This window comes from Terrapene carolina, unplaced genomic scaffold (assembly GCF_002925995.2).
Source record: "Terrapene carolina triunguis isolate 2854851 unplaced genomic scaffold, T_m_triunguis-2.0 Scaffold676, whole genome shotgun sequence".
In the NCBI taxonomy this organism is placed as follows: domain Eukaryota; kingdom Metazoa; phylum Chordata; order Testudines; family Emydidae; genus Terrapene; species Terrapene triunguis.
In genome coordinates this window covers 25,343-46,259 of record NW_020665027.1, presented here as the reverse complement: position 1 = coordinate 46,259, position 20,917 = coordinate 25,343, and the positions used below count along the sequence as shown (strand labels likewise).

Sequence of the window (20,917 nt, the reverse complement as noted above, 5' to 3'; positions counted from 1 at the left end):
GTGCTGCCCCAGCTTTGCGCAAATAGCTGACACGGCAGACCCGAAGAGAACCCCCAATAACCACAGTCTAGTAAGATGCAAAGACACGTCGACTAGGTTTATTGCGACCTTGGACACAATTGCAGTTCCCCGTAGATTACTTAGTCTACCGGGCATACTATGAGAAAGTGCCTCTTGGCAAGGACCCGGCTCAGTGGCGGGACTTTCCACTGCCCCCGTGGCCGGACAAAGATATCCACTTAGGGATGCATTCTTATACATAGATACAAACAAGTTACACATCACTCCTGACGTATTGAGGTGCAACCCCTCTACGTAGCAAGGTGCCGCCTCTCACCTTGTACAGATTGGTTCGATCAAAACAACTCTATCCATCATTTTACCCTTTTGCCCCTGTCATTGGGATGGGTCGGCCTGTTCCATGTTATCTGTGGAATGTTCCAGTATAGTGTGTTCTGTACTTTAACTTTGCTAGGTAAATATATATTTATGCAACATCAGCCCTTTTCCTGCCAGCTTCTGTGAGCAGGGCCTGCCTCTGGCTCACAGCTTAACTTTGCTTTATGTTAGCAAAGTCTTGACCATTACTTTAGTTCAGGCCTTAGGCCTCATACCGGGCCTCTAATACCAAGGTTTATATCTCAGGGCCTCCTCTTACTACTTACTTACTTATACACAGTGTATAAGTACCTGCATGGGGAACAAATATTTAATAGGCTCTTCAATCTAGCAGAGAGAGGTCTAATACGATCCAATGGCTGGAAGCTGAAGCTAGAGAAATTCAGGTTGGAAATAAGGTGTGAATTTTTAAGTGAGTAATTAGCCATTAGAACAATTTTTTCAAGGTTCTTGGTGGATTCTCCATCACTGACAATTTTCACATCAAGATTGGATGTTTTTTTCTGAAACCTCGGCTCTAGGAATTATTCTGTGGCAGGTCTCTGACCTGTGCTATACAGGTGGTCAGGTAGGATGATCACAGGGTCTTCTGGCTTTGGAATCTAGCACTCTCTCACTGCTATGACCATTTATCTCCATTGGGAAATCCAGCATTTATTCCCCAGGGTTTTTGAGACGCCAGCTGTATTAGCAGCTTATCCACCATCTGAACTGTGATGCTAGGTGGTGGGGTTGTGCCAGCCATTGAAGTCAGCTTCACAGTCTTTACTTTTAAAGTAGTCAACCATCTTGTAAAACTCAGGGGGCGGCTGGTTGTTTCTCCTGTTACATTTGTTGTGTTAAAGACTCTTCAAAAAGGTGGTGGTAAGAAACGGATAAATAAGATAAATGTCCCACGAACAGCAGAGGGCAAACGTATCATGCCTGCAGGTCTGGGAATGCCAGGAGACATGCCTGGCTCTGAAAGGTGAGCTGTAATTGTTTCTGATACAGTGCCTTCTGGCTTTGAAGGATCTCAAGGCACATTGCTGGTACCAGTGAAATGCTTGCTTGTGGTTAACTATGATACTTATTATATTATGGTAGCACCTAGAGGCCACAGCTGGGAGCAGGCTCTGTTGGACAAGGCACAATATAGGGGTATGGAACACCTGCCATATGCGACGAGATTAATAAGACCGGGACTTTTCAGGTTGGAAAAGAGACGACTAAGGGCGGGATATGATAGAGGTCTATAAAATCATGACTGGTGTGGAGAAAGTAAATAAGGAAGTGTTATTTACTCCTTCTCATAACACAAGAACTAGGGGTCACCCAATGAAATTAATAGGCAGCAGGTTTAAAACAAACATAATGAAGTATTTCTTCACACAACACACAGTCAACCTGTGGAACTCTTTGCCAGAGGATGTTGTGAAGGCCAAGACTCTAACAGGGTTAAAAAAAAGAACTAGATAAATTTATGGAGGATAGGTCCATCGATGACTATTGGCCAGGATGGGCAGGGATGGTGTCCCTGGCCTCTGGTTGTTTGCCAGAAGCTGGGAATGGGCAACGGGATGGATCACTTCATGATTACCTGTTCTGTTCATTCCTTCTGGGGCACCTGGCATTGGCCACTGTTGGAAGACAGGACACTGGGCTAGCTGGACTTTTTCTCTGACCTAGTATGGCGGTTCTTATGTTCTTAAGCACATAATAAGAGACAGTCCATCTCTCAGAGAGAAGACCGGAAAGGGAGGTGTTATCCCTACTTCACACACAGGCTCGGAGATTGCGACTTGCTCAACGCTGTGCAGAGTCTGTGGTAGAGTTGGGATTAGAACCAAGAACTTCTGAAGGCTTCGCTGCTGTCTTAGCCGCCAGCCTCGCTTCCTCTTTAACCGCCCATGATGATACTCTGCAGCAGTGGGGGAGCGTGAGAGCTGATGGTTCAGATATTGATCTTGGTGAGGGTGTTAAGTGTTTATTTCCTTGCTAAATAAAACTCTGCTGCTATTAGTTCTCTTCAGCATGGGCTGTTTGCAAAATCAGGCAAAGGTGTTATAGCGCCACCCACTGTTCTATGCTGAAGATTTCCTGTCTTTCTTTTTCACTGATTATAGCACAAAACATAAGAACGACCATACTGAGTCAGATCAGTGGTCCATCTAGCCCAGTATCCTGCCTCCTGCCAGTGCCAAATGCTTCAGAGGGAATGGCAATCATCGCGTGATCAATCCCCGGCGTCCAGTCCCAGCTTCTGGCATTTGGAAGTTTAGGGACACCCAATTTATGGACCTATTCTCCATGAATTTCTATCATTCTTTTTTGAACCCAGTTATAGTTTTGGCCTTCACAACATCCCCTGCCAATGAGTTCCACAGGTTGACTGTGCGTTGTGTGAAGAAATACTTCATTATGTTTTAAACATGCTATCTCTTAATTTCGTCAGGTAACCCTCACATGGTATGTCAGTGGTTCTCAACCAGGGTGTATACCCCTGGGTGTATGCAGGGGTCTTCCAGGGGGTACATCAACACATCTAGATATTTGCCTAATTTTACAACAGGCTACGTAAAAAGCACGAGCGAAGTCAGTACAAACTAAAATTTCCTACAATGACTCGTTTATGCTGCTCTACAGACGATACACTGAAATGTAAGTACAGGTTGAACCCCTCTAATCCAGCACTCCCTGATCTGGCAACATCTGTGGTCCAGCAGAGGCGCCGACTCCGCGGGTGCTCTGGGGCTGGAGCATGCACGGGGAAAAATTAGTGGGTGTGGAGCATCCACTGGTGCCAAGCTCCCCTCTCCTCTCGCTCGAGTTTACCTGTCTTCATACTTAGACTTGTTCATTCTGACAACTTTCAGCTGCTTCACTTCCTGTGTTATAGTTAACTGGAACTCTTTTGTGTGTGTTCTTCACCTGGATTTTACCAGCTTCTTTCCTAGCCTCTCTATTAGGCTAGAGTTCCCTCTTTATAAATTCATCCCTAAGGGATGTGTCTGTCCAAACCGTGTGCTCCTCTGCACCTCTTGGCTTCCCTAAATCTCCATCAAGAGGCAATGAGCTTCCTCCTGCGTTGACATCACCCATTAGGCGAACTAAGCACAGCTCTTTGTACAAACCCCCCACCAGGCGATGAGAATACCTCAGTGATTCTTGAAGAGGAGAGAGGATGGCATTACAGCCAGAACCCCCTCCCCCCCCCCCCGAGCTTGCATCCGGCTGCCAGCACATGCAAGGATTCTGCATTCACGGCTCGAGCAGCCGAGCTGCTCCCTTGTTCCTGTTTGGGATACAATTTGGCAGATCTGGTTTTCCCTGCAGTGTCCCGAATGAAGCCAGTGTCTGACATGTCACCCTGAGCCCTGCACCTGTGTGCTCCACTGTTCCAAGGGTGGTTCTCCAAGGCACGCTTTGGATAGCAGTGGGAACGCAAGGATGGATCTGAATTCCTGCCTCCTCTCTCTGGGCTTCCTGGGGATCCTTGTGTCGCCAGGTGAGAATCCGGAAGCTTGTTTGTTTGTTCGTAAACGCTCCGAGAAGAACACCCTCATTTTAGGCAATCCAGCTTTTGCTGCCCAGCAGTTGGCTCTGTCCTGCTTGCAAGCATTTAACAGTAGCAGCTGGGAAGCTGGCACAGTGCAGCTGCTCGGTGGCCGGGAGGCTAGTCTGAGGCATCTGCTCCGTAAGTAAATAATGTCCATGCAACTTGCAACCTGTTTCGGAACTGTATCTTGGGGTGTCTCCCTAGCCTAAGGACAGCTAGCTTACGCTCCTCTGAGCAAACCACGCGCTGCACGTTCCCTGAGGAGGTTGGTTTTATTCAATGTACCATCTCAGTGTAGTATTGGGTGAGTTTTACGCTCTTGGTTTTGCCAGGAACTGCAGCCCCTCAAATGGGCTTGAGTCGGGGTAAACTGCCCTACACCAGCTCCCTTCCCATGCTGCTGGGCAGGATGAGAACATGGACCGTGACGGAGGTGATGGGGTTTGCAGCCTTTCGCCTCCAGGCGGCCCAGGACTTGGGAGACCCTGGCTTAATTCCCTGCTCTGCCACAGACTTCCTTGCGTGACCCTGGCGCGTCACTTGGCCTTGCTCTCTGCCTCAGTTTCCCATCTGTAAAAGGGAATCCTAGAATCCTAGAATGTGACAGCTGCAAACCGTCACATTCCCAAGGCAACAAGATTTGCTCTTCAGACTGCGTGTCCCATGCCCCTCCCACAAGGGGGTGAGTCTCCTCTGGCAGGCAGAGGCATTGCGCAAACCCCACTGTCAGTGGCATGGGGAGATTTTAAAGAAGGGAGCAACCCCTCCCTCTTCAGCATATCGCTGGCCTAGAAGAGATCTTAGTGGGGGTGACACTGCACGCAAAGGAGCCCGATCCCAGCTAAGTCAATGGGAGGGAAGCTGAATGACAGTGCCCAGGGCAAGGTGGGAGGGTCTTACCCCAATTCTGAGGTCAGGGCACAATTCGGTGCCTCGTCCTTCTGCCTCTTGGCTTCAGCTCCCGCATGGAGGATGCTGTGCGGGGCTCTGGCCTTGCTTGTGTTTGAAAGTTTAATGACCAGGATCCCATTTCGCTGGCAGGCGCGACTATTGACATCTCGCAAGGTTCGCTTACAGATCAAGACGCACCCGTTCCAGTTACGAACGAGGCACCTTTCCAAAATGCAGGTGCTTTTCACACAGCTGATTGAATTGCAATTTAGCTGATTGCAATGGCGGGCTTGCAGAGGTAAGAGTCCTAAGGCATCCATTCAACAGAATACAGAGCCCAGAACAGCCAACCGAACACACCATGAATACATAGCCCAGTACTGCCAGGCCTGACCGCATTGTGCATGGGACCAATGCATTAGGGCATGCATTTAATTAGTTCATTTATCTAACGAAATCATGGCTCAGCCCCGCCTGCCTTGTAATCTTTTAACTGTTCGACACATTGGTCTGAGAGCCCGACCCCCCTTGGGAATGTGACGGTTTGCAGCTGTCACTAACTGTGTTCCGGGGAGGTGCCTGCTCGTAGTGGATTGCTGGCCGTCGTGCTGTCCTCTCAGTGGGTTTGCCTTGCAGGAGCCTTGACTGAGATCAGGGCCGCATTGTGCTCGGTGCTGCACGTGCACAGACTTAGACACGGCCCCTGCCCGGCAGTGCTTCCAATCAAAGGGGTGGGGGAGAGGGAGTGTGGCTATTCCCATGGTGTAGGTGGGGAGCGTGGAGATCCAAAGAGTTACCCAAGGTCTCGCGCTCAGTCTGTGGCAGAACTAGGAACTCAACTCAGATCTCCTGAGCACTGGGCCAGAGGGTTCACCCCCACAACCTCCTGTATGTGGCACTTCACGTAAGAGGTTTCTGAAATGTGTAGAAATATGGTATCCTTTTAAATAGAGGGTGAGCCTTCTCAATGTGGTGCTCAGTGTGCTCTATAGCTTAGAGGCCACCAGAAACCAGGCAGAGCAGTGCTCTGTGGGTAATGAGGCCAGACCGGGGCGCTAGAACAGGGGGGCCATGATCTCCTATCTTTGAGCGATGGGGGTGGGGGGGCCGAGAGGAACAAGCAGGGGCTGGGGTCCTGGGGGGGAAGAGCTGGTGAGATGGTGGGGCCTTAGGGAGGAGAGGAGCAAGCAGGAGGCGGGGCCTTGGGGAGAAGGGGCCAGGGTTCAGGCACCAGTGGGGGGGCCCCTGACTTTTAGGGACCTTCTGCTATTTCTGGGCCAGACGTGTGGGGGGGGCATTAGCAAACATGGTTACTGGGGACCCGGCTGTGTGGTTTCTTCATATTTTTGCATAAACCGAAAAAGACCCAACAGTGTCTTTGTTAAACGAGGCTGCATCTCTGCTGGGTTGAGAGACAGTTTCTACTCAAAGGGGAAAGCAAAGGAATAGCCCGTCCCAGCCTCATCTCTGCAGTAAATGTGTCCTCGGGACATGGGATTAATCCCAGCGGAAAGGGGACGATGCGTGTGGGAAGCCACGCTGACGTCTCGGCCGCCCAGCACCGTCTGCATCGCCCCACTCTGCCGCGGGAGGGTCCAGTGCTGTCGACAGGAATAAAGAGCTCATGTCATGCAGCAGTGGAGTAGAGCTGCAAATTGTTAGTCATGTTTATGACGGTTGTGCCTAGGGACCAGCCAAGAATGGGGCCCCAGTGTGCTAGGCTCTGTACGGAGTAGGAGCCAGGCCCTGCCCCAGAGAACTAAGAATCTAAATAAACCAGACAGATGGAGGGTTGGGAGGGGGTAGACCCATAAGCAGAGGGAACAATGCGATGGCAGCAAACAGCATTTAGTTTCCTCACTTTTCTAGGTGGGCTTAGTTGGGGGTGGGAGGGAACGAAATGGAAGGGGAAGCAGCAGGGCAGGGGAGAAGTGGGTACGTGTTCTTCAGTTGTTAGACTGATGCTTAGTGCGCAGAAGCAATGTTTTGCATGGGGGGCATTTGTCCAGTCATTTAATGCTTGCTGGGCCTTGGGATTTAATCTTTGGAGTCTATTTAACCAATGGGACAAATACAGAGCTTGAGAATGGCGCTGGGAGGGAGGGATAGCTCAGTGGTTTGAGCATTGGCCTGCTAAACCCAGGGTTGTGAGTTCAATCCTTGAGGGGGCTATTTAGGGATCTGGGGCAAAAATCTGTTTGGGGATTGGTCCTGCTTTGAGCAGGGGGTTGGATTAGATTAGATGACCTCCTGAGGTCCCTTCCAACCCTGATCTTCTATGAATAATGAGAAGTCCAAAATTAATGCCCAAGCTGAAGGCAGCTTGGAAATGTGCATTCGTCTGCTCCGTGTGAGCGGCGCAGCTAGGACTGCACCAAAAACCGTCTGATCAACCCCCGAAATAGCTGCCAATCTGTATGTCCAGGTGGCCACTGCCAAGGACTGTAGGGAGACTGGTTTTGTGTTCTAAAATCCACGTAGAAAACGAACGCTACAGCGCTCTCGGGTGGCGCGGGGGTGACACGTTCCTTTGGAATCACTGGGTTTACTTGGAAGGCAAGGTATTGGGTGCATGTCTGTCGGTTTCAAAGTGGCAGCCGTATTGCCATTCAGAGTCAGCTGGGTGTCCTGTTGGGCTGCTAGCGATGGGAAAGGGAGGCCTCTGTATCTCTTATCTAGGGGGCTAGTGAGCTTTGCCTGCCTTTGCAGAGGGCATTGGGATCTACAGGTGAGAAGCGCTGTACAGAAGCTTATCGGAGGGATAAGCAACCGAGCTTCCCAGGACCAGCCGTGGGCCTTCGGCAGCGGAGCCGGCCTTGCCCTGGAATGAAAGTTGGGATTAGGTCTAAGCAGAACGGTCCAAGAGCCCTACCTGGCCTCAGCCCTGCAAGCTGGTTAGAGCAGCTGGTCAGCACGCGGCGCTGGCTCTGGTCTCCCCCACGTCTCCGGTGGGAGGCTCAGGGCAGCAGCAAGGTTCTGCGGGCCGTGGCTGCCTGAAAGCCGGGAAGGTGCCCGCAGAGCGGGTGCTTGGGCCAGCGATCCCCTCTCGCTTGCTGGGAGGCTGCACTTCTCCCTCGTTACCGGAGCAGCTCTTTGTCACCTCTGTGCCGTAGGAATCAGAGCCCTGGGGAACTAGGCTCGCTTCTCCTGAGCCTGGCCTGCTTCTGCTCCAGGCTGCCTTGCTGGGTCCGAATGCCACGGGCCATTCGTGGTCACTGGCCCCGGCATTCCCAGGTCACTGCTGTGAACCTGGTGTGTCTCTTCTGCTGAAACGGCCTCGCCTGCCCGGGAGAGGGGATCTAGTTCTTCTGTGGGGGGAGCATGATTTCCCCCCCTCTCCCCTGGTCAGGGATCCAAATGGCTGCCTCCCCCAAGGCCCTGGCAGCTCTGAGTCAGCGAAGTGGAGAAGGGGGTTGTCACATGGGCTTGAGTCTGGGTAAACTGCCCTGCTCCACCTCCCAGTGAGGGAGGTGATAGGGTTTGCAGCCTTTCGCCTCCAGGCGGCCCAGGACTTGGGAGAGCTGGGCTGCATTCCCTGCTCTGACACAGACTTCCTGTGTGACCCTGGGTGAGTCACTTGGCCTTGCTCTGTGCCTCAGTTTCCCATCTGTAAAAGGGGAATCCTAGAACTTCCCTGCCTCACAGGGGTGTTGGGGCTCTCAGATCAATGTGTTGAGGACAGGATAGGCAGAGCTGAGCCATGATTTCATTAGATAAATGATCCCGTTCCCATGCACAACACATTAGGGCCTGGCAGTTCCTTTGGGTTGGCTGGTCTGGGCTCTGTATTCACACTGGCAGGTGTGCCCCCAGTCCAGGGCTGTGAATACCGGGGTTCACCGGTGTTTCATAATGCGGCTCCTGGACTTTAACCAAGCAAGGCCAGGAGCCTGAGAACAACAGACCGTATGGAAGGGTCACATGCTGCAACAGCAGAAACTCTTTCCCCTGGGGGTTGCTCCGACCTCCTGCCTCCCAACTGGTGCCATTCGATTGTGGGGTGTGCCTGCGAGCTGCGGTTCTTCGAGCTGAACCTCCTATTTTCTGCCCTGCTTTCAGATATTCCTGTTTCACTTCTCTGTCCTCGCTGCTGCTGGCAACTCCTACCAACTTACCAGGATTGGGGTCGGTCTTTAGCATACAGCTCATTAAATAAGATCAAACGTAGAGCCAGTCCTGGTGCCAGACCTCCCCACAACATGGTACGTTGCCATGTAGCATCTAGGGTCCCTTAGCCCGTTTTTAGTGCGCCTGACGGCGTTCTTGTCTGTTTAAAAAATACGTGGAAACCAATTTGGCTTTTGAAAGTACTTTGTGTCGAGCGCTTTGCTGTAACTCAGGTACATTGGGCTGGGGTAGGTACCTGCAGCTCCAAGCACTTCAACCACGCTATGCCAGCCGAGGAATATTGCTCATTATCTCTACCATGCTCCTTAAATCCAGTCATTTTCTCTGAAGCATTTGTGTGTCTGTCAAGATCAATCCTCAATGGTTTTTTTTGCTCCCGGGCCTGTTCTCTTCTGGCCAGTTAGTGATTTCTCCTCTTGGTAAGATTTCCATTATTTTACTAGGGATAGAGGCGAAGGTGCTAACTTCCCCAGTTCCTGGGGGATGGTCGACCCCTGCTCCGCCCCAGGGCCCACCCCCACTCCACTCCCCGCCCCGCCTCTTCCTGCCCCTGCTCCTCCCCCTTCTCCCCCAGTGCCTCCTGCTTGCTGCTGAACAGCTGATCACAGCAGGCAGGGAGGGAGGGGGAGGAGCTGATCGGCGGGGCTGCCAGTGGGTGCTAAGCACCCACCATTTTTTTCTGTGGGTGCTCCAGCCCCGGCGCACCCACAGAGTTGGCGCCTATGGATAGAAGCTAGATCGACACGATGGTCATTGACCAGATCACTCCGTTCTACTTTCTGCGTTGTTGGTACACCCTTTCTCTCCTCTAGTCTCAGGGATTGTGATGTGGGCTGCAATCCAGACCAGTGAGAGGCCGTGTCACCGCCTGCCCTGTGACCCTGAGTACCTTAGCGTGCTCTGCTGCTGTAACGCCCCATCTGGCCGCTCTCTGCCAGGAGACAAGCACGCACTGTGTGATGAACAGTCCTGATTCAGCAACTCACACTGCAGCAGCCTTCTTGTCCACCCAGCCACACTCTGGTCTCCACCAGCCTGGGTTACTACTAGCCGTGTGGCCCCAACACCCTCCCAGGCCTGAATCTCCCCCAGACCGTCTGCCCTGAAATGTCCAGCCTTCTCCTGGATCCTTCAAAAAGACAAAAGCCCGGTGGCTCATTGCTTTGACTGGAGTTAATAATCACTACACTTGCTAGTGACTAAGACTTACCTCGAAGCCAGACTGCAGTTTTGTTAAGAAGCTACCACAGCTTCCAGTGAGGTGGCTGGGCCACTCCTTGGTCAGGAACTTCAACGAAGTCCAAAGTGCTCAGTTCCTTTGTCGTCTTAGGTGAAAGATCCCTCGGGGTTCTGTGCCCCTCTCTTGTGTAGTCCCGTGAACTTCTGAAATGTTCCCGTCTCAAAGTTCCTTGCCCTTGCCGTGAGGAACGGTGCCAGGGCATCTGATGGAGAAGATTCCAGGGCAGTTTCTTCCCTGCTGGTGCTTTCTACAATGCAAACTCATCTGTCCCTGCAGCCTCTGTTATGCCAACGACTGGCCTCGCTTGTGATTGCCAATGGTCTGTGATTGCACCTGGAGGGTAGCCATCAGCTTTTCCTTTGTCTGGAAAACCCTGTTTCCCCTCTCCCCAGACTTGTCTAGTTCAAATACATCATAGTCCCATATTTCCTTCACATTTGTACAGTCCTCTGGGTGTTCACTGTACGTAGACCATGCCGGACTAGTAATGACCAGTGCGGTTTTGGTTTTCCAATGACCCCTTACACGACGCCTGTTGCATACAGATGGCTATAAGCGAGTTGGGGGGCACTGAACTGGTCAGGCCAGCTGAAACTCACTACCGGTTACCCGCGAGCCCCTTGCCTCAGGCCCAGCAATGCTCTTAGGCTCACAGCGATCACTGCTCTGCCCCACAGATATACCCTCGTTGGCAGTAGCTCTGCGTGTTCTCAGCTGTGCAGTTAGCTCAGGGGTTTGAGTGGGTTCTACGCAGTCCCGCTGCCCTTTGCTTCCCCTTTCTCCTCCAGCTTTGCCGTGTGTTTTTTTTTATCTATTGATTTAGGCTGCTCGGGGGCTCAGGGAAAATTCGCCTACAAGCTGCTCCATGACTTGTTTGCCAACTACTCCAACGCTCTGCGACCGGTGGAGGACACGGACCGGGCGCTGAACGTGACCCTGCAGATCACCCTGTCCCAGATCATCGACATGGTACGTCTGGGAAATGCAGGCCATTCCTTACCCACGCGAGACATATCACCCACTGGGAGACGGAGCCCTCGCTCTGAGGGTTGCAGGACAAACAATCCAGATGGGGGCTGAGAAGGTTATTCTGAATAGTCACTGGGTGTTTTGCAGCTAGCTTCCAAGTGCACCCCTTGGCCCAGGATCTAGCTGTTGGTTCTGCTCCAACACAGGGATGCAAAGACCCTCACCACTAGCCCAGCAACAGTGTCCTAACCCCAAAGTGAGGGCTAACAGGAATTAGTAACGTGGCTGCAATGGCATCAGGGTCCCATCCAGCCCAAAGAGGAACTGACCTGTGATCTCCTGATGTTGTAGGTTTTCGAACATAGTCTGACTCCAAGCCCCAATCCTGCACAGTCCCATGGATTTCCCTGGCATTCTCACGCGTCACCATTGGCAAGGCCAGGGTCCGAGTCCCTTGTGAGGGTGGCTTCATGCTGTTAAGCGTATGGCAAATGCACTGCCCTATACACTGGGTGTTAGTGTCAAACCTTCTGCTGTTACTCAGCTTCCATCTTTTTCCTCCCTCCCCAGAGGTGGCTGCATTTCACACACACCTCTCCCCATCTCTCCTTGTTCCAGGACGAGAGGAACCAGGTCCTGACTGCCTATCTGTGGATCCGGCAGGTGTGGGTGGACGCCTACCTGACCTGGGATAAGGACGATTACGATGGGATTGACACCATCCGCATACCTAGTAGTTACGTATGGAAACCTGACATAGTCCTGTATAACAAGTAGGTCAGCGTGGTAGTGAACTGCACCGCTTCTGGAGACGGCTCCTGCGGCCTGGCGGGGGGATAGAACCAGGGACCCTCCAGCTCCATAAGCACAGGCCCCTGCCCCCTGAGCCAGCGGTGGCTCTCTGTTAGCCGGAGGGGAGGTTGCTGAACTGCCTTTTTACAGGCTGCAGCCCCTAGAGGGCGACAGGTTCTATCCGGAAGAGGGGCTCCCGTGCGCAGGTTAACAGGCTGCAGAGCGTAGGCATCCTGGGGCCGTGCGGAGACCGTGTAATTGCACCCCTTGTTACGGGCACCCCCGTGGCATGGTGAGCATAACAGCCTCTGCCTTGGGCCGTGGCCCCTTCAAAGGCTGCGCAGATGTAGCGGGCAAAGACCTTCCTGGCACGTTCTGCTGCTCGCTGGCCTCATCTGCTTTGCTCTCATCTGGCACCTTCCCCAGTGCGGCGCTGGGAGCAGCCGGGCGAGAGGGATCAGGTCGCTGAGGCCCGGCAGCGCCCGGGTACGGCTGAGCGGCCGCGCACGGAGGCTGGTAGAGCCCACACCTGCCGATCAGAGCAGCTGAGCGCAGGGCGTGGCGTCCCAGGCTGAGCTTTAGCCCCGGAGTGGGAGGACAGGAGGGAAGCTGTCAGAAGGCGGGCGTGTGGCTGTTGAAAGACTGGGCACCGCTGACTGGGAAGCCCAGAACTGGACCTGGCTTTTTCTTGTCTCTGTTTGCAGAGTCCAGGTGACGTTTATTGGGGGGAGGGGCTCCTCAGAGCAAAAGTTTCATGACTCGTTTGTTTAAAAACAAAATCAAGGCCCATAGGCCCCTGCTCCTGAGTGACCCTCTAACACCAAGCCAGCGAGTGACCAAGCGACCCTATGAAAACACACTTGTGTTGGCCACCGAGTGCTCACGAGGGACCCTACCAGACCAACCCAGCGAGCTACGTTTCGCATTCGTGAGCAGCCCTACAGGAACAAGCCCAGCAGAGCGGGGGAGGGGTTATGTTAGCCAGGGCCGTGCGGTCTTGTATCATGTATGTAAGGACTCCTCCTGCCCCCCCCCCCCCCCCAATCTGTGTTCCCTGTCCCTCCAGCGCCGACGACCAGTTCACGGGATCCATGGAGACCAACGTGGTGATCCGCTACGACGGGCAGGTGATGTGGGACTCCCCCGCCATCACCAAGAGCTCCTGCAAGGTGGACGTCTCCTATTTCCCCTTCGATGGGCAGCAGTGCCGACTGACCTTCGGCTCGTGGACCTACAACGGCAACCAGATCGACCTCCTGAACGGGCTGGACACGGGCGACCTGACGGACTTCGTGGACAACGTGGAGTGGGAGGTGCTGGGCATGCCGGCCAAGAGGAACGTCATCATCTACGGTTGCTGTTCGGAGCCCTACCCTGACATCACCTACACGCTGCTCCTCAAGCGACGCGCCTCCTTCTACATCTTCAATCTGCTCCTGCCCTGCATCATGATCTCCTTCCTGGCCCCGCTGGGCTTCTACCTCCCAGCCGACTCTGGGGAGAAGGTCTCCTTGGGGGTGACGGTCCTGCTGGCGCTCACCGTCTTCCAGCTGCTGGTGGCAGAGAGCATGCCGCCCTCCGAGAACGTGCCGCTGATCGGTGAGTATCTGCCTCTGCCTGCAGCTGGATGGGCAACCGTGGAAGCCTTCTGTCCACTCTGCAGGTGCAGCATGCGACGCAGAACGGGTACGCTTTAAACCAGGTCACCATTCATGTGCTTCAGCCCCAAGATGCAAGGATCAGCTCTAGGGCCATTCCGGTCCTCAGCCTCTTCGCTATAACTGTCTGCAAGCGGCACACTGCAGCCATGGTGGAATCCCAGCTTCCGTTCTAACTCCCCTTTCTTGCCTTACCTAGGGACCTGGGGCACTCTCCTTCACTTGCTGTCTTAAAGACCAGACTAGACGTCTCTCTAGCAGATGGGCTGTAGCTCTATCAAGTTACGGGCTAGATACCGAAATTGAGTGAGGTCTCTGGCCTGTGTTCCGCAGATCAGATTGGATCATCTCAATGGTCCCTTCTGGCCTTGGAGTCTATGAATCTAACCAAACACGCACCTTTCCAAAGTAACTTTTCCATGCTTGGTCTCACCCCCAAAGATACATTTTTTGTTTTGAACGTGTGAGCCAAATCTGTTCAGGGTTGTTTTTTTCAGGGTTTTATTTGAGCAAGTGGAGAGGGGGTGGTCCCCTTTTCACCCCTGTGTTTCAAAGACTCAACCCAAGTTTGAGGCTCATATGTTTGAGCCTACTTGAAAGTGGACAATTTTTTAAATCTAAAATAGCATTTTTCAAGATGGTCTGATGTTTTGGGCACTGTTTTTTATTTATTTATTTTTTGCACAAAGCTTTTGTTAAGGTTATTGCAGTTCATTACTGAAATGCTTGTGACCTTACAAATTCTGCAGTGACTTTTCTATCTGATTTTTTTGTTTTGTTTTGTTTTTTTTAAATCTTGATCTCCAAAATGTTTGACATGGGTTTAAGGTTCTAAACTCTTGCTGCCGGCATGTGCATCCTGAATTGGGATGACCTAGACAACTGCAGATTTAAGGAGAGGTTGGTGTTTGAGACAGATAGGCAGCCCCCGTTAAGTTGGGCTGCAGGGCCGGTGCTACCATTAAGGCGAACTAGGCAGTTGCCTAGGGTGCCAAGATTTGGGGCCGCCAAAAAGCGGTGCCCCCAATTTTTTTACGGCGTTCCTCTCCGAGCGCGCGGTCACCGCTCCACTTCTCCCGCCTCCCAGGCTTGCAGCGCCAATCAGCTGTTTGGCGCCGCAAGCCTGGGAGGAGAATTAGAGCGGGGGCGGTGTGCTGGGGAGGAGGCGGAGCAGAGGTGAGCTGGGGTGGGGAGGTGTTGCACGGCTCCCCGGGAGGGGGAGCTGCTGTGAGGGGGGCGCCGCAGGGGGGGGGGGGGGGGGGGGGGGGGGGGGGGGGCGGGGGGGGGGCGCGCAAGGTGGAAGTTTCGCCTAGGGCACAAAACTTCCTTGCACCAGCCCTGTTGGGCTGGCTTCAGTAGGGGTTGGTTTAGGTGGGCTGCATATGGGAGATCTTGGCTAAAGCTTGGCTGTATTCTGTAGATTTCAGGAACACCTTAAAAAAAAAAATCAAGCCAAGTCTGAAGGCTGCAGGCCAGATCCTGAGGTGCAGCGTGGTTGCTTTGCACCACACTGACACCAGAGTCTGGATCTAAAGCTGATGTTCCCAGCCGCTGAAGGACCATCCCTGTGCAAGGGGTTCTCCGATGGCCTAGAGGGTCCTACACGAACCTCTTGTCTGCTGCTGGTGGAAGGGACTCCTCTGGAGGACAGAGGCCGTTCCTGGGACTATAACAACCTGCTGCTTCTTCATAGCTAGAGAAGTTGCTCTTTAGCTTATGTGGTAGGGGCTTGTGTTTTGGTGTTGAAGGTCCCCGTGTCCCATTCCCCTAGGTGAGCAGCAGTGGCTGGGCCTGCAGCCACGAGTCCCCCACTTCCTGGGTCAGTCACCGCGGGTCCCTTCTTCTTGTCTTCTAGGGAAGTATTACATCGCCACCATGACCATGATCACGGCCTCCACCGCGCTGACCATATTCATCATGAACATTCACCACTGCGGCCCAGGAGCCAAGCCCGTGCCCAAGTGGGCCAAGAAGTTCATCCTGCAGTACATGGCCCGGCTATTCTTTGTCTACGAGGTGGGGGAGAGCTGCAAAAGTCCCAAACGACAACTGGGCCACCTGCCCACGGTCCAGGTGGTGAGCGGCAGGGCCGCCAAGGAGGAGCAGAAAGCCCAGACAAGGGAGGAGGACTTGGACGCGACGTGCCGGGAGAAGTCTCCGCAGCAGGAGTTGCTGCCGCAGAAACTCAGCAGTTCCTCTGGCCAGCAGGACTGGAAAGAGACCGGGACACGTATGAACCTAGGGTGCGGCCGGGAGGGGCAGCAGCACCAAGTCTGTGTGAAGAGCCCGTGCCTTTGCCACCACAACAGCCTGATGAGGAACGTCGAGTACATTGCCAACTGCTTCCGGGACCAAAAGGCGGCTCAGAAACGGAGCGGTGAGTGGAAGAAAGTGGCCAAGGTCATGGATCGCATATTCATGTGGATCTTCTTTATTATGGTCTTCTTCATGAGCATGCTCATCATGGCCAAAGCCATCTGAAGAGCCCTCGGCATGCAACGCCCGCTAGTGAGCTAGAACCTTTCCTCTCGCCCTGTTGGAGCTGCGGGTGCACACGAGTGGGTGGCCTGGGACGGTCCATCCTGGCGCTGCTGTGGAAACTGTTGCCCGTGAGGTCTCACTAATAGCATGTTCTCCTAGTTCCGTAGAGATCTATTCTTTGGCAATCCTAGAATCCGTCTTCCCCCACGAGGGCGGCACATGTTACTGCTGCAGCCACGTAGCTGGTCTGAAACGATCACCACCCCATGGAGCGCCAGGGAGCTAAAGGGGAGGGGTGGCTAAGGTGGGGAGGGAGGGTCGGGAGTCAGGACTCTTGGGCCTGTTCCTTGGTTCTGGGAGAAGCGTTTTGGGGTAGTGGTTAGAGCAGGGGAGGAAACTGAGAGCTGGGACTTTTGGGTTCTGTTCCCAGTTCTGGGCAGAGACTGGGGCCTAGTGGATTGGAGTGGGGGAGGGGCTGGGAGCCAGGACTCCTGGGTTCTATCCCAGCTCTGGGAGGGTTTGGTAGGCTGTAGCCTGCACCCCAATGCAGTGTGTATCATTCTAACATGTTCAGTCACCTCTGCAAGAGCTCGGTGGGGGAGCGGGGCCTGGAATAAAGAGACCAAAATAAAATCTCTGGAACGTCTCCTGTGCATTGTTCTTGGGCTAGAAAGTCCAGCAGGGACCGTATGTCGTGGCCCCCAAGCAGTACCTGTGCACTCGAGGGCTTTGCCGTGGGGGCCCTGACACCGTCACATATGCAGCCAGCCTGTCCAGCTGGGTGGAGAGAGCTAACGCCACTGGCAATGCAGCAAAGGATCCGGGTTGTGGCTGCTTCCAACCCTCGACTCAGGGTGGAGACTGACTTTCAGCTCAGCTCATTCCACCTTCCGTCCCGTCTTTGAGCCCATGCCAGCCAGCCCTCTGACACAGACACAGGCCTCTTCTCTGGGGCGAATGTTCCATGTAACCCCCCGTCAGCGTAATTATCTATTTCCCTGTTGCAAATGTGGCCGCTGATTCTGTGGCTGGACGGCCTATCCCCATTGCAATTCTCTAACCTGGGGTGCCTTTTACACTGCTCTGCTGGGAAAGCCACCACTCCTGGTCTACTCACACCCAGCCTCCAGCATGCAAGTGTAAGCGGGGGAATGGTCCCGCTATTGTGGGGAACTTTCCTGGCTTCTGCACTACCCCGGTGAAGTGGGCTAGTGAAAGGATCTGAGTCCTCGCTCCCACTCCCTTTACCCAGAGGCCTCCCTGCCCTTGAGGACTCCCCTTCCACTCTCCTGTCTGGCAGAGTCCTCGTAAACCCCGACAAGGCTGGGCCCAGGATTCCTGGGGGGTTCGACCCCCAACCCTGCTGTGGTCACCCAGGACAGGGCTAGGGTGTCCCCACTCTGGGGTACTCTCTCTGCACTGGGCACCTCCCTGACCCACTGATCATTTCATACAATTTAAAGCAAATACAAGTTGTTTAATTAACAATTAATTTAAAAAAGAATAAGGACAAATGGGAAAGGTTAAAGGAAACACATCACCCCGCTCTGTGGCAGGGAACATCACAAACAGTGTCTCTGGAACGTCAGGGCAGTTCACAGTCTGTTCCTTGTAGGTCCCAGGCCTCCTCCTCAGGCCCTGGCTGTGCTGCAGAGACGCTGCGGGTTGGACACTTGCTCTGGTGGTGGCCACACGCTCTCAGGCTCTAGGTGGCAGGACCCTTCTTCCCAGCATTGCCCCCGCCCTGACAGGGTTACGATCCCCCCAAGTCTGGCCTGCAAGGCCTCTTGGCTGAGACGTCTCCCTGCGCTGGGCCCACTGCCCAGGGTCCCCCTCGCTCTCCCCAGCTGCTCACCGCACCCAGCTCCGGACTGCTCCAGCCCCAGCTCCAGCTCCAGCTCCACTCTGCCTCAGCACGGCTGCTGCTGCTGCTGCTCTGCCTTCAGCTCCCTGGGCTGCTTCTCTGGCCTCTCTGGCTCTGGTGGCTGCAGCTCTGCCCCCAGCACAGGTCGGCTCTGCAGGCTGCTTCTGTGACTCTGCTCCCAGCTCTGACCTGCTTCCTGGCTGCTTGTCTGGCCCCTCTGGCTCTGGTGGCTGCAGCTCTGCTCCCAGGGCAGCTCTGCTCTCTCTGGGCTGTGCTCTGGCTTTGGGGCTGCAGCTCTGCTTCCAGCAGCTTAGCTCAGACCCCTGCTCTCTCCTTAGCTCGGCCCCACTCTGTCTGACTCAGGCCATTCCAGCTCACAGGGAGGACGGGACCCCCCTGGCCTCCTGACTCCCTGATTAGCCTGCCTGCCCTGTCAATCAGGCTGATCTGGAGCATTGGCCTCTCCCCATTGTTCCTGGGGACTGTCAGCCTCAGAGTCCTGATTTGCCATCGACCCCTCCCCTTTTAGTGCTGGGAGCTAGCCAACCAAAACACCCCCACTGAATGTTAGTGAGGGGGCAATAGTCCCCTTACACAAGTTACACTGTATGAGTGCTCTTCCCAGCCTCTCATGAATTACACCAGTAAACTCCCAGACGTTCCCCCCAGAAATGTGCGTCTTCTACTGCCCAGCACCGCCTGGACAATTTCAGCTCAGCTAAAGGCCATCATTTTATTAATGGAAAATGCTATGCACAAATCCTGTTATCGCAAAGGGAGTTCCCCAAACACTCTAATCCAAACAATAAAACAAACGTATTAACGACAGGACGAGAGATTTTAAGTGATTGCAGGTAATGAGGCGCAAAAGTCAGAATTGGTTACAAAGAAATAACTTCTTAGTTGCTTTTGATCTTTTCAGTGAATTCACAGCTAAGTCTCTCTCACCACTTCTTCCCACAGTCTTGCTGGCTGAGTTTTTCAATCAGGGTCTCTCCACAGACCCATGTTGCTCCTTTGTTCTTCAGGTGTTGTTGATGCCATGGGCAGAGGGAAAGGGAGAGAAGTTGGGATATCTGCGCTCTTTCTCTTATAGTCCTTTCTCTTGCACAAGAATCACCTACAGCTGAGGTTGGGGAAGACAGTCTGTGTGGACAGGAACCTCAACTGTTTCTTTGGCCAAATACAGACTTTTGCTCACACCCTCTCTCCTGCTGAAGAGTGGCCACTTAATCAGGCGATGGTCCATTTGATCTCGTTGACGCCTGCCTGAGGCATTGGCCAGCCTTTTGCCTCTGGGGCACTGGTTTGTGACTGATCCCCAGAACGTGTTGGGTCATGCCTCAGTAATAGCCGACAGTGGAATCTTTTAACTTTTACATACAACCTCGGTTGCCACACAATAACAATGAGCCAGTCATGAGTTTTCAAATAATACCTTACCAGACCTACTTTGCCCAAGGTTTATCGAAGGGGGGAATGTAGGGGTACAGACGGTCACAATAGCATCGATGAGTCTGTAACTCCCCAAAGCAACTCACACCATGAGTTACGCTGGGATCTCGGCCTCCTTCGTAACAATCTTCCCTGTTTGTTCTCCTCCCCCCGGCCCGAGCTGGGCCAGGCACCAAGAGCCATGGGGTTCTGGGGAGCAGGGTGGGAGGGGACCCCCGGGGCAGGAGGGGATTTCTGTAATTCCTTGGAGGCTTAATCGGCTTAGCCTTTCCCCCTCAATTAATTAATAGAACTCATGCGACCAAATGGAAAATATCACTTTGCCTTCTTTATTAACTGCTGAGAGCCCACGGTGCTGCCCAGGAGTCGGAGGGAGCCCCTGGCTCTGGTCCCGGGGCATTGGCCCTTCCAGCTAATATCCCGTTAATGACCTTAGCTCCTCCTCTAGCCCCTTCCAGCCAAGGGGCTATCTACATTCTCATATGCTCCCCGCACTGCGGTACGCCAGGCCCAGCATCTCCTAACTTCCATTGGGATCCATGGGAGCCTAAAGACCTTTAACGATCTCAATGCGCTTTGCAGAAGCAAATGGATTAATCTTCACAATGCCACTCGGCGGTTGGTGGTGGTGTCCCCATGTTACAGTGGGGGAAACTGAGGCACAATAAGGTGAAACAACAGTTGGAGGTTTAGGGACTCCCGGACTATGGGGCTGTATTCCTAGGGTCACTCAGTGAGCCAGGCATAGAAGCTGGGTGTCTCGATTCCTGTCCTGGGCTGTAACCACTAGACAAATTCCCTCTGACAATCTGAGCGATAGGATCTAAGTGTGCATCCCTCCTGTGACCAGTTCAGCCAGCCAGCCCTGCTTCAGTCACGGCGTGCTAAGGCCTTTCTTCTGCATCTGCATCCGTTACCAGACGGAAGACCGTTGGGCCACGCGTCCCTCTTCGTCCGCCGCTCGTGGGCTATGCGTGGGGGTTTCCGCGGCTCTTGGAGAATCAGCTGATGAGCACTGCAGGAACGGGGGTGGCTTGGCTCGCTGGACTGAGAGACCAGCGGCTAGGGCATATTTCCCAGTCCTGATCCGCTCACGATTGCCCTCTCCACTTAAGTGCCTTGCACAGGCATCTCCTTCTCATATTCCACCCCTCCGGAAACCTTGAGTGACATTCCCAGCGCGTCCTAGCCCCGGGGAGCCTGGCTTGGATGCTTTGCTTTGTAGCCTGCGCTGCAGGTTTGCACCTGAATAATTTAGCAGCAGGACTGTCTGGCTTCCTCTTATTTGTACCCCTGCGGTGTTCTGCTTTGCTGCCTGGCTGTACGGTGATCCCAGCAGCCAGGAGGACGGCCTAAGCACCTTGTGCACGAGGAGATGTTCTCAGGGGGGTTATAATAGCAGAGAGCTGCAGGTATGCACCTCCCCCACCATTACCTAGCACCTGCATAGCATGGGTAGGTCAGGAGAGCTGAGAACCCCCGACTCACGACAGCCAGGGCAC

At 53.7% G+C, this 20,917-nt stretch overlaps 1 protein-coding gene across 1 annotated transcript; it reads left to right on the top strand.

Moving 5' to 3' along the window:
• Nucleotides 1-3,828: 3,828 nt before the first annotated feature.
• CHRNA10 (cholinergic receptor nicotinic alpha 10 subunit) lies at nucleotides 3,829-16,347 on the top strand. The gene is made up of 5 exons (XM_026659794.1): nucleotides 3,829-3,886; nucleotides 11,020-11,165; nucleotides 11,784-11,938; nucleotides 13,024-13,556; nucleotides 15,471-16,347. Exons 1-5 carry the CDS (start codon nucleotides 3,829-3,831, stop codon nucleotides 16,094-16,096), a joined length of 1,518 nt encoding a protein of 505 aa, XP_026515579.1. The 3' UTR covers nucleotides 16,097-16,347.
• Nucleotides 16,348-20,917: the final 4,570 nt, after the last annotated feature.

Excerpts from the sequence above, each read along its gene's own strand:
- CHRNA10 (XM_026659794.1), top strand. The coding sequence starts at position 3,829 with ATGGATCTGAATTCCTGCCTCCTCTCTCTGGGCTTCCTGGGGATCCTT. Across the intron at positions 11,166-11,783 it reads TGTCCCAGATCATCGACATG|GACGAGAGGAACCAGGTCCT; the intron begins GTACGTCTGGGA and ends TCCTTGTTCCAG. Across the intron at positions 13,557-15,470 it reads CGAGAACGTGCCGCTGATCG|GGAAGTATTACATCGCCACC; the intron begins GTGAGTATCTGC and ends CTTGTCTTCTAG.